The sequence below is a fragment of the Gouania willdenowi genome, chromosome 7 (genome assembly GCF_900634775.1).
Source record: "Gouania willdenowi chromosome 7, fGouWil2.1, whole genome shotgun sequence".
Lineage (NCBI taxonomy): Eukaryota > Metazoa > Chordata > Actinopteri > Blenniiformes > Gobiesocidae > Gouania > Gouania willdenowi.
The window spans coordinates 13,505,466-13,524,188 of record NC_041050.1 but is presented as its reverse complement, the minus strand read 5'-3'; the positions used below and the strand labels follow the sequence as shown (position 1 = coordinate 13,524,188).

Genomic DNA, 18,723 nt, shown 5'->3' with positions numbered 1-18,723 from the left:
TGAGACACAGCTTCCACGCCACTCTCAAATGGTAAACCTCATGTGACTACCATCTTTTGGCAGAAAGGATTGTTTAACATCACGTTAAATGATGATTCTGATTTGACATGGCTGCTCGGTTTGTAAGATTAGGTTGTCAAAGTTTCACTACTTTGTATTTTAAAAAATGGGTCCATATCCCATACATCTGTCTCGTGCTCTATTTGTCCTGTTTCCTCGCATGGCTGGTACTAAATGTGAGGCTTGAAAATCTTATTATTGAGAGCTTAACGACTGGTTTATTATTTAACATCAATGTAGTAGACAAGGGAAATGCTCAGTGAGAAAAAAAGTGACTGGCTTTCTGCAAGAGAGACCACGTCAAGATTTCTTTTAAAACAATATGAATTTGCAGCAATGAGACTAAAACTATGCTATGGTACAGCTGGGATACGCTCCTTTCAACATATATAGAAGACAAAAACATTCAATATGTTTTTGCATTGACTTAGGGATTTATGTATTGATCAGAATCATTTCTTGCTCTCGAGAGATTCAATCACCTGTTTTCTTTTGTAAGATCGCTTGTAAATGCATGATATTGTCCCAAAACATGCATGATAGGCATTTCTGTGTCATTTTGGGGCCCAATTTGAAATAAAGAATGCATGTGTTTAAAAAAAAAAAAAGCAAAAGAAAAACGAGGCAGATTGCTTTTTATGCGTCGGATTGATTTTTCCATTTCAGAACATTAATTCATTTTTTTTTCATCCGTTATCCGCCATCATGGAAAATCAGATGCCCTAAAACAGGAAGTCAATTTACATGGCCATCTTGTGCCACCCTCAATAGATCAATACCTTCCAATTTCAGTTGTTACTCCAGTTAATTGTGAATAATTAGGTGTTAATACTCTGTTTACTAGCTAATAACAAAGCCAGTTTGATATGCTGAATCATCTAAAAGGCAACATGTTACATCACTGAGAGCTCAATACTTCAACTGCCATCAACGCCACAGTAACACACATCCATGATGAATTTCCACTCACAAAGCCTGATTTCTTGGATCTGTTCATAAATATCTAGGCCTGTGGGTGTCACTGATAGGTGGCGGCAAAAGAATGACCCTTTCTGCGAGTGACGGCTTTTAAATCCTAAAAGCTCTGCGTGTATGTACAATGTGTGCATACAGAAGATACTTTATCTCACCCGGGAGAGAATAAACCACCTTTCGGCTTATCAGAGTGTGAGCAGAACAGGACCGATCACCTCCCACTGCTGAGCTATCAATGTGCAGTTAATTGCTTCTGAGTGGAAGGGGGGTTGTTCACTTCTTTCCTTTCTGTTTTTGCTTGTTTGTTGTTTTTTTCTCTTTCGATTAACCTCTGCTGCACTACAATATGGTCCAAGGGCTGTGCTTGAAATTGTCCCCATAAGGCTGCAATCCATCATCCAGATTATTCACCTAAATGATGGGAACAAACATAGTTGACAGAACGTGATAGGAACCATGTAGCGCACAAAAAAATAGAAAACAGCATCACAGAGAGATGAAGAGGAGGATAAGGAGAAAGACAATGTAGTGGAGAGAGGGAGTGATGTGGGTTGGGCTTGGCATGGGGACAACATGTTCTGGGAGTGCTATAAAAGACAAGGTCGACCAAGGTCTCTTGTCATTCCTGATGGGTAAGAATTGGGGGGGGGGGGGGGTTTATGGAGTTGGGTGCAGTCAGGCTAGGGTTGGGCCTCACTGGTCTACATGTATGTTGCGTTATAAAAGCATGCAACGTTGCATCAAAGTGCTGCTTGTGTGATTGGGTTTACCTTCCCTTTAGCAAGTCCTCAGTAATGTCCTTGTGTTGTAGCTTACTTTGTTACATTCCTCTAATGCTGAGCTCTGTTTTGTTGCATTTGTCACAGTTTATAGCCTTGAACACCTCTGGATTCACCATTACCCTTGTCTCTAGAGTCAATGTTTGATGTGAGAGCCCCTACATGCTTAGAAGTTAATGTCCAGATGATCAAACATGTACGGTAGTTACTTTCTATATTTCTACTTTCTGAATATAAGAAGGAGAGGTTCTGAGATACTTTAAGAAATGTTCTGTGCGCATGATTGCACACAGAACATTTGTCCCTGGCGGCCAGTACATAGATAATGTATCTCCATATGGTTGACAGGAGTTGTATGGAGCTCCTTTCACAATGTGTTGGAGCCTTCATCGGGTCATACTCCAGAAACCTCGTAGCATTATTCCAACATATCGTGTCTCGGAAGGTGCACAAGCAAGAGAAGGTTTTTGTACTTGTGCATTTGTGTGCTGATCCTTCCTGTTGTGTGGTGACAAAGGCAAACACAATGTTTCCCTTGCACATCCTTGATCAGATATCCTAAATCTAGATTTACTTTAGCTGCACGGAATTATTTTTGTCTTTCAGAAGAAGGAGGACAACCTTTTCAGTTGAATCTTACTTAGCCACGAGTCCTTACTCCTGCACGCCTGACAGTTTATATCAAAGTAAGATGAATCTGATGGAGACTGTAATACAGTTACTAATGACAAATTGCTTTTTGTGGATTTCCAACTTTGTGTGTGTGTCCGCATCTAGAGGACACAAGAGTGCAGATTATGATATTGTGGCATTAAGGTAAACGATGGATTGGATTAATGGCCTGTAATGGTGGACTTGGAACAAAATCACAAATGTACTTTAGATCTATTGCTGGGACAGCAGCATGTTACAGAGCCTCTTCAATGATAGAACATGTCAATCAACTACAATTATCTTTGCAGAATTAACAAGCCTATTATTATTTCTGTTCCAGTAAACAGACTTTATCAGTCATTTTACTGAATACAAACAGGGACATATGAGTCTTTTTAGATCAGGGGCCAAATACACACCAGTTTGAGCTTAAGTGGGCTACATATTTTTTTGTGGGGAAAAGATTCAACATTAATATGCCCTGGTTTGTATTTTTACGTATAAATTATATATGATAAAGTAGTGAGTATATCAGTTCCTGCAGGGTCTTAACTTAAATGTCCCTGATTTTTTAAATATTGTGATATTTTGTGGAATAATTTGAGGAAAATGTGAGATTTCGAAAAAAAATCATAATTCTTTCCACAATTCTATATTAAAAATGACTGCAGTGAAAAACTTTAATTGAATTTCCGTGTTTGGAGAGGCTGAGATATCTACAACTGAATTAGTTTTTACATTCACAAAATGTTCCATGTTTTTTCTATAATTTTTATTTTCTCGAGCAAGCTGGATTTGATGCTCTAGGGCCAGATTTGGCCCCCCGAGTCTTGAGTTTGAAACATATGCAGTGAGTTATAAAGGGGTGTTTTTTTTTATATTTGCTTCCAGTTTAAAGATAATCTTTGGACGTTTAAAAGGATGAAGCGTTTTTTTTTTTTTTTTTTTTTTTTTTAAATTTCAGATCAGGGTTTTTTATTTGAAACTGACTGAAAATGAGAAACATTCAGCTCTTGAGAGTAACAATATACAGTACTATAGCCATTTTCTTTTTTTTAAACTTTCGACAATGTAATGACACGGTAATGCCACAAGGTAAAACTTAAACCACATTCAAATGATGGATGAATGGATCAGCAGCATTCTGCAAAAAACACATAAGGCCAACTGGAATACCTAATTAGTTATATTGCTTCATCACAACTAGGGATGCCCCGATACAACTTTTTCACTTCCGATACGATACCGATATTGCAGCGCTGAGTGTTGGTCGATACCGATATCGATCCGATACGAGATCAGCACGAATTGTACATACTTTTATTATTTATTATGTAGTAAGTGATGTCACTCAAACAGAGAACAATAGTCAGCAACAGTAGGTATGAGAAAAACTGACCCATTTATTATTAACATATTCGTTACATGAACTTTAACCTTCTACATAATATCTACAGTATTCTACTCACACACTAAGAGCTGCCATGCACACATGCACTAGTCCTCTATAGCGAGTAATTAGTGGTTTATTCAGTGTCCAGTTCACTTTTAAACAAGAAAAAAGTTCCAACGGTTGACATATTTCAGAGGAAATCACGTGTTGTTCCTTTTCAGACCCGTACCACGCTTTTTCCCCAGTGTTGGTCTGTTGCTCACCACATTTTCATGCAAGGTCACACTTGGGTTTTTTGGGGTTTTTTCGGTTGTGGGTCAACCTGCATTAAATTGAAGTTCTGCCCAGTTTTCTTCATAAAATTCTAAATAACAATGTCTGTGCAAATCTATTCAACACATGCGGCTGGAATCCTACATTTGATTAGAAGGTTGTCATGCAGAAGAGAGGATTGTTTGATATCTGGGGCATGACATTCCGACGTCAGGAAGGTGGTTGTTATGATGGCACTGAACTTCACTCGAGCGTTTCTGCTTTCTGCTTCCACTTTTCATGTTGCCTGTTTTACCATGATCATCTATGTTTGCCTCTTTTTTTTATAAATAATAATGGTTATGGTTTAAAGTTTACTTACTGTTCTCTAATTTCGCTAAATTGGTGAAATATTTTCTTTATATATTTTGAGACAATTATGGTTTAATCTGAGTACTATTTGACCTCATATGTCAGTCAAAGTTGAAGAGTAATGAAGCAGAACTTACTCTATACTTGCTAGTTTGAACTGTTTAGCAGTAATATACTGTGGAGACCCTGTAAATAAGTTTAAGCTTTCCCCTCTTCCTCATTGTGCTGGATTAACATTCCAGCATTTGGCCTCTTCTCTGAAAGCCTGTTGATGTGTGGTTGGGAAATACCCCTATTAGGTCACCAATGCAGAAATTCATTTGTACCAGATCAGGTGGAAGATTGTGTTGGCACTCAGGCCTTTTTTTTTTTTTTTTAAACTAAAAAAAAACATGAACAGAGCTCTACATTGTTCTTCCCCTATTGTAGGGAATAAAGAAAAGTCAATAAGTTGAAATACCACCAGTATTTTTCATGTACTGTAGTAGAATAGCTTGACTGAATAATGACATTGTTTGACATTTTTTTTTTTTTCTTGTCTTTCTGTCTACAGTTAATGAGTACGTGTTCATGGTCCAAGCCAGGGGCATCCAGATCAGAGAGAATGTGAAAAACATTGGTGCGCAGGTCCTTGAACAAGTGGTTAGAGGAGCTTACAACATCAACGGCACAGGTAAACCAACGCTGCTGCTCATTTGAAAAGCATGTTTTAAAATGTGGAACAATTCAAGAATGATGCTTGCGTGTTTTTTTCAGATTACTCGTATGATTTCAACTTCAATGAGAGTGACGCACCTCCCACCACGTACCTCCCTGATGGTTTCACCTACCTCCCCTCGCAGATCTGCCCTGAGAAGCTTCCCTTGATGAGTAAGTAATCAAAATAAAGTTGCATTTTTATTTTTTTTTTCCCTTCAGACGTCATCAAATGGAAACATAACTCAGTCATCAACAGTTAACCAGTTTGTGTAGGCTTTGGTTGCAGTTATGACTGATGTAATGTTTAGCGCACAAGATTTATCTGAGCATTTATTGATGATGTGTGAAAAATGCGTTCCAACGCCATAACCCAGAATGCTCCGCTCTGACTGGCTTTGACATTTTCTGGATTCATTTTCCTTCCTGTGTGATTTCTTCATTCTCGGTTGCATTTCTTTCATCTGCACACCATGGTTCTTTTCACTTCCAACTTCCCACTCGTGGTCTTTTCTGCCTCTGACACTCTTCTTTCCTCTCTCCCTCACACAGAGGGCAGGGTGGAGGTGAACATGAGTGAAGTGTCTCTGGAGGAGGTGGAACGATCTCTGCTCGAGGGAGAGCCGAGCATTGCAGAGGGAGGCTACTGGAAGCCCAAAGACTGTTTGCCTCGCTGGAGGGTAAGTGTTGCCACTGCAGGAATGAACAGACTGGGCAGTGTCATTTTAAGTGCACAATTCAACCCTTTTCAGCACCATGTTTTGTTTTTTTGTTTTTTCATTCAATCTTTATTAACCTAAGCAGCAAACCTTGTGACTAGGGGTGTGCATTGCCATGAATCTGACGATACGATTCACAATTTGCATGCCACAATATGTTTTATCCAGGTACTAAACTATACGATATACATCGCAATATCAATAAAACAAATTTCACCTTTGCAATTGCAACATGGTATGAAATACAATTGATTTAATTGTTTTTTTTTTTTAACTTATGACAACAAGTTAATGGTAACAAGCTGTAATTCAAGTATCAATATAAAAAACAAGCGATATGTTTATCAAACTGTCAAATTACATTTTTCAAAAAAAGTTCAACTTTTGCCTTCACAACTGTTTCTGATTCTGTAAAGTTCTTAAATTCTTAAAAAAGAAAAAAAAAAGAAAGCAACCACATGCATTAGGGCTGAATGATTAATTGCATTTGCGATATTACCGCAATATCATTTTTTTTTTTTTCTTGTCCTGTCTTGTACTGTCCTGTTAAGTTCAGAGTGTTTAAGAAGTGCAGTCCACATGTTTCATGAAATGTGAAGTTAGTTAGATAATCTGTGCTTTATTATTGTTTATTATAAAACAGATTGATTTATTGCTTGTGTTCATTGAAAAATACATGACAAGAGGCCCTTGAAAAAATAATCGCATAATAAATTGCAATATTGAGGAAAAATATCGCAATTCAATTTTTTTCCAAAATTGTTCAGCCCTAATATGCATCTATAAAAGTGCCCAGTATGTTTTGTGAAAATAACCGAGCGTTTTTGTGCGATTAATATGTTCGCACAGTAATTGTTTTTTTAGTTAAAAAACATGATTTAAATAAATAGATATGGACATTTTTTGGATCGATGCGATAATTTCACGGTGAAATATCACAATATATCGCAGAACGGATTTTTTCTGACACCCTTACTTGTGACCACATAGCTAAACACTACACCATTTCACAAACTTGCTTCATCATAAAAAACAATGGTGGTTAAAATATTACAAGTAGTGTATAGCAGCAGAATAACAGCTCTTATCCAACATGCACTAAGACCCTGCGTTCAATACTAAATGCTGATTTTTGCTCTTTTCTCAAGCTCTTACTAGGATGTTGACAGTCTAAGCCTTTCTCAAAGAGTGGTCCGCAGACCACCTGTGGTCATTGAGCAACCCCCAGTTGCCTGTTAGTTTTTTTGGGCAAATGTATTTTTAAAAGTAATATTCATATTATTAAATCAAGTGTTTCTCAAACTATGTAAATTGAAATTGTGTCAGTAATGAGGGTGATTGTTTTACTTTACAGATATTTTGCGATGCACGCCTCTAGCTACACAGCTGTGCGTTTTACGATCTTTTATCAAAATACGGCATTGTCTCAAAATACCATTTGAGTTAATATTATTTATGTAATTATAAATTGTAAAATATATAGATAATATTGTATACATTTTTAATGTAAGGCTGTAAGAAAAAATTGATTATAGTATCGATCCAAAAATGTCCAAATCAATTTTTAAATCATGTTTTTTAATGAAAAATTTAATTTAAATTGTTATGATTACTTTTTTAGAATTTCAGAACTTAACAAAATCAGAATTGGCAAAGTTAAACCACTTGTTTTTGATATTAGTACTTGAATTAAAGTCAGTTACCATTTACTTGTTGAAATACAATAAATATGTTCTTAGCAATAATTTAAGAGAGTTTTTTGGGGAGGGTTGTTCAAGTTTAGAGTTTTACATATCTTTATTCTTCATTTGAGCAGTTTTAGCAGAACATCCCAACAAAATATGACTCTGGGAATTGTTCTATTATTTAGTTTTTGTTCTTTCATTCTGATCTTTGAATTACATTATATTTTTGTGGTCTTATATTTAATTGTAAATCAAGCAAACGTCCATGCTTTGCCTCATGTCGTGTCAATTTCGTTTCAATTTTTTTCCTTCCTTTTTACACAAACCTGCTTGTTTTTACTGCCTTGTAATGAATGATTTTATTGCTGTGTTCACTTACACCTTAGCTCTAAAGTCCTGTTGATAGAGCACAACCATATTATATAAGCCGTTTTGTACCTCCCCTTGCAATATAAACTGTTGTGTGTTTTCTCTTAAGACTTCATCGCCATAATTTTGTTTTCTGGAATATGTTTCTAGGTGGCGATTCTGGTTCCTTTTAGAAACCGACATGAACACCTGCCCATCCTCCTGAGGCACCTTGTGCCAGTGCTGCAGAAACAGAGACTCCAGTTTGCTTTTTATGTCATAGAGCAGGTATACACACATCACACAATCATTTTAAAAAAGTCAATAGAACCAAGGAATAGAACCACTTCAAACCAGTGTGAGGTTTAAAGATTGTCTTCATTTGTCTTTAGGCGGGTACAGAACCTTTTAACCGAGCAATGTTGTTCAACGTGGGCTTCAAGGAAGCTATTAAAGACTTCGACTGGGACTGTCTCATTTTCCACGATGTGGACCATCTCATGGAGAACGACAGGAACTACTACGGCTGTGCTGGCATGCCCCGACATTTTGCCGTCAAACTTGACAAGTACTCCTACATGTGAGCGCCGACTCTGCCCCAATGTTAAAGTACAGCAAATGTATTCCCACTTGAAATGGATAATGAAACTAATATGTGTAATTGTCCCACCAAGGCTTCCATATAATGAGTTCTTTGGAGGAGTCAGTGGCCTGACGGTGAAGCAGTTCAAAAAGATTAATGGATTTCCTAATGCATTCTGGGGGTGGGGAGGAGAGGACGATGACCTCTGGAACAGGTGGGAGAAATACACCCACACACCGACTCACACCAGCAGGACTATCTGACAGATTGCAGCTTGAAGCTGTCGCTATTGTTGACTTTTTAGGCGTACTTGTGAGATGAGTTTGCCCAGTTGGCACCAACCATACATTGGTATTAGTTTAGCTTTTTTTCCCTCAGTTTGTCTTTGCCTCGCAGTATTTCCCTGACATACACGGCTCCAGGCAGCTGTCCACACATTGTTGTCTTTAAACACTGCCAAATTCTCTCTTTATAAGTTAATGTTGGATATTTTATTATGAATGTAAATAAGTCCATCCAATTTCCTTTGTGAAATGTAGCGATGCACAGTAATGGATTTTTGGCTGATGAGCTGTAGTTTTACAACCCTTTTGTACGATTAACAATATTTTCTCCCTCACGCCTAATTGCAGAGATCATCTAGTTTTCTACAGTAGAATTGACATACAGAAGTATTCTGCAGACTCTTCATCATGTCGGCCTGCTGCTAATGCATACAAAAGATAAAGCTGAAAAAAATGTAATATCAATAATCGCAACATTTTATTATCAGATAAATCCATTGTCTTTGTGTCATCGATCAATAAAAAATTGCTCGAAAAAAAATTGGCAAAGGTTGAAATTGCCGCTTGAAAGTTAATTTTCATTTCTACTGACAAGAGTGCTTTTGTTGACATTTTTGCGTATTGCATTGTGGGATGTCGAGTCGGGAAGAAAGTGCATAGAAGTGTTAATTTTATTGATTACATACTTACTTTTAAAGCCAATATCTTCCCATACCAATGACGTGCCGATAATATGGTGTATAACTACCAGGGTTGGGGTCAATTACATTTTTCAATGGCACGTCTTCAATTACCCATGTTCAGTTACAACTTAATTACGTTTACGTTGATGGGCATTTTCTCTAATTACAATTGAAATTACATTTATTATTTTCCTTTGAAAGTCAATTACAAATCATCACAATCACTGAGCCTTTAATATATGTAACCTCATGAAACGTAACCACCTTGTGTTAGCTTTCTGTTAGCACATCTTATGATAACTGGCCAATTTGACCCATGTCTTAAATCAGCTGTAAAATACACTAAAAATAATCTTTATCATCTAATTTGTTTTTCATCTCTTTGTTTCCTTGTTACGCTTCCTAATCAATGAAAATATAATAATTGGTGTGGGCGTCTGAGCTTTTTCTTATGTCAGTATACCCCTATATTTAAATTATTTTTTTTTTTAAATGGTAAAATGATCCACAAGAAAACTGACAGGTAAACTTGATAAGAAACATATTTTAATAATTATTAACTATATATGTCTAAGCCATACAACTGTAACATCGTTCTCCAATTTTGCATTTAATTAAATTGGAATTGACAGTTTTTATTTAATTTCCATGATCATTTCAATTACAAAGTAAATGATCTGAACTAAATTACAATCAAATTATGATTTCAACAGAAACTGATTTTCTCATTGTTGTAATTAATTATCAATTACACATTTACAATTGTAATTGACCCCAACCCTGACACTAGTGAAATGTCGTAAGTTGCTGTGTTTTATCTGTTAGTCTGACCGTTGCTAGTTGAGTGTGTCGTCAAACTAAACCAATGTTTCCACAGGGTGCAGTTTGCCAACTACTCAGTAAGCAGGCCGCACGGAGAGCAGGGACGCTACATGTCTATTCCACACCACCATCGTGGGGAAGTTCAGTTCCTGGGAAGGTTTGTGTCAATGTTTTCAGATTTTCTGCACATACACACACAAAGTCATGACCACAGTCTTCTTCCAGCCTGTGGTCAAAAGTGGCAGCTGATAACTGCAATGAGGCTTAGGCTCATGTGATACAGGCCAGTCACATGAGAAGCCAAAGCAATGACTTTGAGAGTATTTCAACTCTTTTAAAGACTTTCCATGTGATGTGCTGCTACGCTCAAGGCTGAATTCTTAAGTTACTTAAAACAGGCAAAAGAAGAAATGTTTTTTTCATGTGTTTATAAGAAACATTGTGGTAATAATCAACCAAAACATAAATACTTTCTGTGTTTTTCAGACTTTTGGCAGCAATGAACTGTCGTTTATTCCTCTAAACTCAAGAATGCCACAGCCCACTAAAAATTAATTAAATTTTGTGAGGCCCCTGCCGACCCCAAAGCTCTAAAGCTGGCTAAATATTGGTTGGAGAACATGTTGTGGAATTTAATAATTCTGTATTGTTAGTGTGGATTACTTTTGATACAAATATGAAATAATTTTTAATTTAAATTCTTTGATTACGTTAGAGGATGTTTTCCAACTCAGTTGTGAAATATGGCTTTGATGGCTTTCCCTATAGCAGGGGTCTGCAACCTGCGGCTCTGGATTCTCATGTGGTTCGTTGACACATAAAAAAATCATGACGGAACAATTTTTCAACCTAAAAATAAATCACTTGTGCAATAACTGTCAACTTTTCTTGCACCTGGAGCTAACTTAAAGTTTGAAATCCTTGATAAGAGAACTAAACCAACAAAAACACTATCCTGGAAAAAAATAGAAATTTCAATTGTGTGGGGAGAGATTCATTGAACTGCTAACGTGCCGGCTAAATATGCATCCTTGATATTTGGGAAGAAATTAGCAATTAGCATGAGTTAACTACATGATCATGTTATCAAATTCATTTTTTTGTAGCCCTACAAGTAAATTAACTTTAGATATTATGCTAAATAATTTTAACTTTATATCGATTTTTATACACTGTATGTCTTCATTGAGAAGGGCTTATTTTGGCTCCAGAAGGACACATTGGAACTCAGGGGAACCACTTTTAAAACCATAATAAATGATATTGTTATATTGCAAAAAAAGGCTGTATGATTGATAAACAAAGCAGGATATTATGACCACACACATCCATTATTTGTTAAATCAAAACTAATGACATTTAAAGATATTGTTTATTATAAAATAACAGATAATGTTCAAAGCAAAATAATAGTCTTCCAGAAGGCATTCAAAAATACTTCTCACCGTAGACCAGCAAATACAGACTAATGCTGCGTTCACACTGAATGCGCCTTCTGCGGCACCGTATGCGTCTGCCGCACGAAACGTTCGCAGGTTTCGCAGGATCAAAAAATGTCCCTAATTCGCTTCATATGCAAATCTGAAGTGAAGATCCGCCCACCAGATTCCCGAAAAGGTGACAACCAGGCTCTGTTTCTTTTCATACTTTTCACACTCAACTCTTGGTACCAATAACTGGCTGTATCGTACAGCTCGGGTCGGTCACAAACTTCTCCTCCATGCTTCAATCCAATATCTGTCTGCAGTGCTATATGAATGGTTTCTTCTTCTATATGGAGTTTTTTGGCGGTTTCCTGGTTGACGGCCTGACGTCATTGTTAACGAGGACTCTGATTGGCTTTTGCGTCTGCGCGTCATGCAAAACAGTCGCAGGAGTTCAATATTTTCAACTCTTGCGAATGTGCCAATATGATGAAAAATCGGGATCGCGCTCGCTCGGCCAACGCACAGGAAAGATTTCGCCTCTGGGACGCATCTACCCATTGACTTTGTATGTAATCTGGACGCACAAACATTTCGTGACACATCCGGTGTGAACGCAGCACAAGAGATCAATTTATGTTTACTTTACCAAAAGCAAGATTAGAAGTAAAATGGAGATGTCTGTCTGTTCTAGGGGTTAATTTGTGGAATACAGTTGATAAATAAATAAAAATAAGTTCTAAAAAGAAAATGCCACAATGTATTTTAGAGAGTTATGTGAAGCAGTAGAAATATGTTTGTGTTTTTTGTTAAATGTTGTATTTAAAAGAAAGTATGTTTGTAGTTTTTTTTTTTTCTTTTGTGTATTATTGGAAAAGGTAACTTATGTTGGGCATAGAAGCATTTTTACTTCTGCCTGTTTCAGTCTTTAATATATAGATATATATCTTTAAATTGTGATATTTGTTTGAATATTTTTGTTAGACTGAAACAAACAAACAAATGAACTATAACTGAAACTTTAATCCAGGTGAGATGAGCCAAAATGACTCCTTTCAGATTAAAGGTTGCCCTATAGGAATAACTGCTCTTCACTATGTTATTTTTATATGTTTTTACTGTGTGTGTGTGTGTGTTTTGCCTGACTGAGTTTCTGTACTTGCAGATATAGTCTACTACGCCACTCAAAAGAGAGACAGAAAGTGGATGGTCTCAACAACCTGAACTACTTGCCTGTAGTGTTCAGGATGCCCCTCTACACCAACATCACAGTCAGCTTGAGCAGAAACCTTGCACCCGTAGCCGACTACTGACGTCGGCAGAGCTGGACTGCAAAAATACCTGGGAATCAAAGTCCTCTGGGACATCAGCCATATTTCACCAGTTTCAGCACTGCTTAACGTTTTCATTTGACAGATTTTCTTTGCTTTGTTCCCTTTTGTTTGTATGCAAAAACGGAGACCCAAAAGAGCGTTGTTCCATGATCCATATGTCGGGGTAAATACTGCACTCGTTTGTGCCATAGCTCATCACTCGTCTCATCTGGTCTTATCTAGACTCCAGTCTCCACATGCCTTTTGCACCATTTTGGCCTTCCGCTTTCATTCATCGCGTCATTTCGCTTGGCCCTGCACTTGATTATTACAACAGGCAATGATTCTTGCGCGCATTCAAGTGCACTTCACACATGCACGCTCTGGAGAGTTCGACTTACGTGTGCTGACATGGTCCTGACGCTTTGGTTTTAAATGTTTATTTTTTTCTTGCACTTTTTTTTTTATTATTATTTTAATTTAAGTAATGCAGTAAACTTGTTAAGACATTTGCATGCACACACACACACACACACACACACACACACACACGCAGCAAATCAAACCGAGTGGACTCTTGCAGCTGGTTCTGCATATTATGGTAAAATGCCAAATCTACCAAGAGCAAAAGAAGATGTTATAAAGAGTGAGTGTTTTCTGTCTTAATCTATAAATCTATATTGTATGAAATACTTCATTTTGAGTTAAGAGAATATTATTTTAGTAAGTCTTTTTTTTTAATTTATTTTTTACCCCTGACTTTTATTTTGTTTCCAAGACATACCATTGGAAGACTGTGATGTTTGCAAGTGCATAGTTGCATTGAATGTTCCAGAACCTTATTTTACATGTTGGGAGTGCACTGCTCATCCTGTTAGCAATAAGCTGTGATATCCGACAGCCCATCTCAGCCCAGGCTTCCTCACCTTGCAGATGCAATAGCATGGGTGCTATTCTATCCTCATAGGAGTACAGTAAAGGAGTGACTGCGTATGCAAACTCCGCATTCAACTCAACTTTGCCTACGCAAACACGCCACCCTTTCAGACCTTGTGTGTGTGTGTGTGTGTGTGTGTGTGTGTGTGTTTGTGAGCATGCCTGCCTGTAAATGAGGGAGAGCTATGCAAATGGCCTGTACGTATCTCACAGGGTATCAGGGGGATCTCTCGTGGGAGTCTGTGTAAGTGAAAGTGACAAGACGGACCTCAGTCCGCACTCTGCTTGCAGTGTTCAAATCTAATCCAGGGAGAGATGAACGGTTTCATTTTTCTTTTTTTTTTATCCCTTCTTCACTTGCTTCCTTTTTTTTTTTTTTCTAAGTGCATTGGAGGTAGAGAGTACTTGATTTTTGTCACCAACACTGGTGTTTACAGAAGCTTTTGCTTTGTTTTCTTTCAGCGATAGCTCTCATCTAACATGAAGGTTGTATAAGCTGCATTAGTCCATCGATAGCTGCCTTTTTTTGTTTAGTTTTTTAAGCTGACGCCTTTTTCTCTCGAATTTTGGTAGGGAATTCAGATCTGAATACTTCTCTAAGGCCTATCAGGTTTGCTAGCTTGTGGTTGTTTCCTGTTTTGGGCTTCCCCCGCGTGAAACCGGCTTTGGGGGGGGGGGGTTTGACCTGAAGTGAACTCCTTTGCTTGGTGTTCTGCAGCCCATCACTGTGCATTGACGCAGGCTGACAGTCGTCTGACAATACGCAGCAGTGCAGTGCTCCTCTTACCTTACTTGTGTGTTTGACAGTGTTGAGCGAATGTTAATGTTCCTCCATTGAATATTTTCCAGACTCTCTCTCCTCGCTGTTCGTCTGTTATCTAGTCATGCAGCTAATTTACGTCACACAAAAACATTTCCTAAGGTGTGTCTTTTTGAGGAGAATGTTGGTTGTTGATGTACAAGAAAAGAAAAAAAAAAGAAAAAAAACCTGTTGTGTTTCAACCGTGAAATAAGAGGTAAAGAGGCTGGACCTCGTTTTATTTATTTTATTGAATTATTTTCCTCATGATTGTTAAATTTTTTTGTTTCTGGTTTTTTTTTTTTTTTTTGTTTTCCTACGGTTGATGTGATGATTTAGTCGGTGACATATGACAGACCGTTTTAGATGCACTGAAAATTAAGTAGTGTGGGATTGTGAGGTTCAGGTCTGTGTTAAACGGGGCAATTTCATTTCATTGGGACAAAGGTTTCTCTATTTGGAGTAACGTAAATAGCTGGTTCTAATGAAATGGAATTTCATCTGTAGCCCGTGACGTTAAATCTTTGAAACAGACTTGTTGGAGGAGGCCATTTTGTGTGACAACCACAGGAAGAGCAGCAGAATCCGAAACTGCTAGTGGCTGGCTTTCACTGATCACCTCCATTATAATAATTAATAATCAATGGTGCTGACCTTCCACAGTTTTCCTTTGAGGAACTCTTCTTAGTGCTCGCTGAAACAATCCTAAAATAGATTGATATAGACAGGCCAGACACAAGAACTTTAACGTCTCCTACCCTGTGTTTTTCAGTGAAGTAGATAGCCAGCAGCATGTTTACTTCCACATATTTTAAGTTTTGTTTCCTTTTTTTTTAATTGACCTGCCAGGTAAATCAGAATTCCAGACCCTTAATGTTTGGCTTTGTTTCTGTGAGCAGAAGCATGTGTTTCCCTCCTTAGCAGACACGACACACAGGAGGTGCCCAGTGGAAGTCATGAGACAGTAGCAGGATTTGTGTTAAAACTTTTCTTTTCCATGTGCGTTTGAGTGAAATGGCTGAACCTCTGAAGACTTTTGTTTTTGTTTGTTTGTTTCTCGTTTAGTTTTTAAAGCACTGATGACAAAAAACAGTAACCTGGATGTGAACAACTCGCAGGTTCTCTTTCTTGTTCTTAACACTTACATGACACACTGTATAGTATATATTTTTTAAAACATGTCATTGCTTTAAATTAAAAGCTAGACGGACATATAGCAAAAGCCAAACGGTTTTATCGTGAGTGTTCGGGTGATGAGTTGGACCTCTGAGAATGACGAGGCCCCTTTTTTTTTTTTTTTGGATGATCTGGATTTTCTGGGAGTCAGTATTAGGCTCTGGACTTTACAATGTAGAACAAGCAGCTTTTACAGCCAACAACACATTTAAAGATGTTCCTTTTGTGACTACTAGACGACAAAGTGACGGTGGGCAAATCGGTCAGCACTCTCCTGCTTTTATCTAAAATGGGAACTTCATTGATTTCACTCGATGATAAAAGCATGCTGGCTAGTCTTGTTCCTGTTATATATTTAATGTAAATGGTCTCGAGCCAGACCAAGATTGCTGCTCACTCAAGGCTTCGTCGTACCATAATCTTACCTGTTCTGATCCATTCTGTGCCAGTTTAAATGACGGGACCATCTTTTTTTGGGCATCTGACAAGACTGGCAGCCTTAAAGCTTCTTAATTTATTGCAGTGTTTCTTTCTTTTTTTTTCCACTCAAGTTTTTTTTTTTTTTTTTTTTAATAAGCAAAAATATTTAATTTGGGCAACAACAAAAAAAGTGCATATCAAGAAACTGATCATTGTAAATATAGTTGTGTGTAGTGTTTTAGAAACTATAAGGTCTTAAATCACTACAGATGCTAGCATAAAGAACAAGGCTTCAGGGGGTGTGTCTGGTGCCATTTAAGTGCTTGTGAAGCTTACACCGTGACATCAATGTTTTTCCATCACTCTTCCCCCATCTCCACCCCAGCTCATTTTTCCCCCCTCCTCTTGATTAAATATGTTATACCCCATAAACTAACTCAGACGTGTGCTGCTTTCCCCGCCTCGCTGTCCTGAACTCACTGCAGCAGTAGGAGAGAGCGCGACATTGCTAACAATCGTCACATGATTGTTTCTGCATGAAATGTCTCTTTTGAAAGTGACAGCATTTTGGGTGTGGTGCAGGTGGCAGGAAAGCTCTGCAGGAATAGCAGCGTGTCAGCCAAAAAACACCCTCTGCTCACAATGTTAACCAGACACAGGCATCAATTACAGCCACACAATCGTCTCTTAAAAAACAAAAAAAAATCCATATCAAACTATTTTTTATTGTATGAAAGTTAACAATGAAACAATGAAATTGAAACATCAATAAAAAAAATAAATGAAAAAAAATCTCCTCTCTGATTGTAAGGAGAGACATTCTTCTTGAATGGAAGCCATTTGAAGCCACTTGTCAAAACTTGATGTCAGCCTTATGTGGATCTGTTTGTGTATTGGCATATTATCCTTTGATTAATACAAATGTGTATGATGGAGAATTTTCTTTTATACCATCATTGTTATTGTCAAAGTACACCAATAAAAAGAAAACTTGTAAAGATGGACAACTTTCTATCCGTGTGGTTTTTATTTTTCTTCTTGCGATCAGATGTGACTGTACTGTAATTTGAACTGTTACCAGCAATAATGTGGGTAAACTGGATTCTTTCACTAACAGTAGCGTTCACTGCCCACACATACGTGCTTCCTGTTAAACCACATTTAGCAGTCTGCACTTTGTAGCGTCCAAAAGCACAGAGAGTGTTTCCTGAAAAACTTGAAAAAATGAGTTAGGCGATTTTTTTAACAGGGTGACAATATTATATATTGGCAATATTTGAATTTTCTGTATTGCCGAAATAGGGATTTTGACATATCTTGAATCTCCATATATTGCCCAGCCCTAGTCATTTTGTGTGTGGTACTAGTCATTTTGTTGTTACTTTGTGTACTTTAGTTGACGTATGCATTTTACTGACCTAATTCTTGGGGATTGGTTTTGGGGGCCACAGAAAGTTAGACCAGGAGCCGCATGTGGCCCCCAGGCCACTAGTTGCCCTTATTGGAATTTTTTATTTTTTTTAATTTCTACATGGAACGAATACAAACAAAAATGATTTTCAAAATGATAATTATTCTTTTTTTTATGTATTTAGAGTTCCCAAATTGTCTTTATTCAGATGTGATGCTTGCGTGCTACAGAGAGAGGCTCAGCACAGAGCAGCCTTATGGACAACATCTCGTCCTCTTTAAACACTTCATCACACAGAGGTTTATTGTATTCTGGCTCAGGCTCCAGAGCTTTGGTGCTTCTCATTCACAGACGCCAACCAAATTGCTAATACACCAGAGCTCCTTCATTTCAGTGCACTCTTTTTATAGCCAACTCATTCTCCACTGTTGTCACTCTACTTCCCCTTGACAGTACACATCGGGATCATGAAACAATGGAGATCCTTGTTTTGATCCCCGGCCTGTCACCCAGAGAGGAACATAAAGCGTGGAGGGAGATGCTTTGACTAGGGGTCACTTAGGATTCATTGAATCAGAGCATCCCCATCCCTCTGGCATTTAGCACATTAGCTGCGCATCACCACTGGTTAACAGAAGTGACAGCTGATAATTAAATTATCTGCTCAGAAAAGAGAATTCCAAGTGGCAGGGGATGGGATATCACATGACTGTATAGTGCATTAGGACACACTGATGCTAGGTTGTCTACCTAAGTATATTCAACAGGAAAAGAAGAGGTGTGGGTGTGGGTGTGGGTGTGGGTGTGGGTGTGGGTGCGGGTGCGGGTGCGGGTGCGTGTGCGTGTGTGTTGGCAGGCATCCATCCAGGCCCTGGCAGTAGGAGCCACATCTTAATGGAGTCTCAGAAACAGAGGGCTTTCGTATGCTAACACCAGCGT

At 37.9% G+C, this 18,723-nt stretch overlaps 1 protein-coding gene across 1 annotated transcript in view; it reads left to right on the top strand.

Moving 5' to 3' along the window:
• Nucleotides 1–17,380, top strand: part of b4galt5 (UDP-Gal:betaGlcNAc beta 1,4- galactosyltransferase, polypeptide 5) — a 40,672-nt gene extending 23,292 nt beyond the window's left edge. The window contains exons 2-9 of the mRNA XM_028452070.1: nucleotides 5,039–5,158; nucleotides 5,242–5,355; nucleotides 5,734–5,861; nucleotides 8,105–8,221; nucleotides 8,326–8,513; nucleotides 8,608–8,730; nucleotides 10,361–10,462; nucleotides 12,895–17,380. Coding sequence (XP_028307871.1) covers nucleotides 5,039–5,158; nucleotides 5,242–5,355; nucleotides 5,734–5,861; nucleotides 8,105–8,221; nucleotides 8,326–8,513; nucleotides 8,608–8,730; nucleotides 10,361–10,462; nucleotides 12,895–13,042 — 1,040 coding nt within the window. The 3' untranslated portion in view covers nucleotides 13,043–17,380. The remainder of the gene's footprint in view (nucleotides 1–5,038; nucleotides 5,159–5,241; nucleotides 5,356–5,733; nucleotides 5,862–8,104; nucleotides 8,222–8,325; nucleotides 8,514–8,607; nucleotides 8,731–10,360; nucleotides 10,463–12,894) is intronic.
• Nucleotides 17,381–18,723: the final 1,343 nt, after the last annotated feature.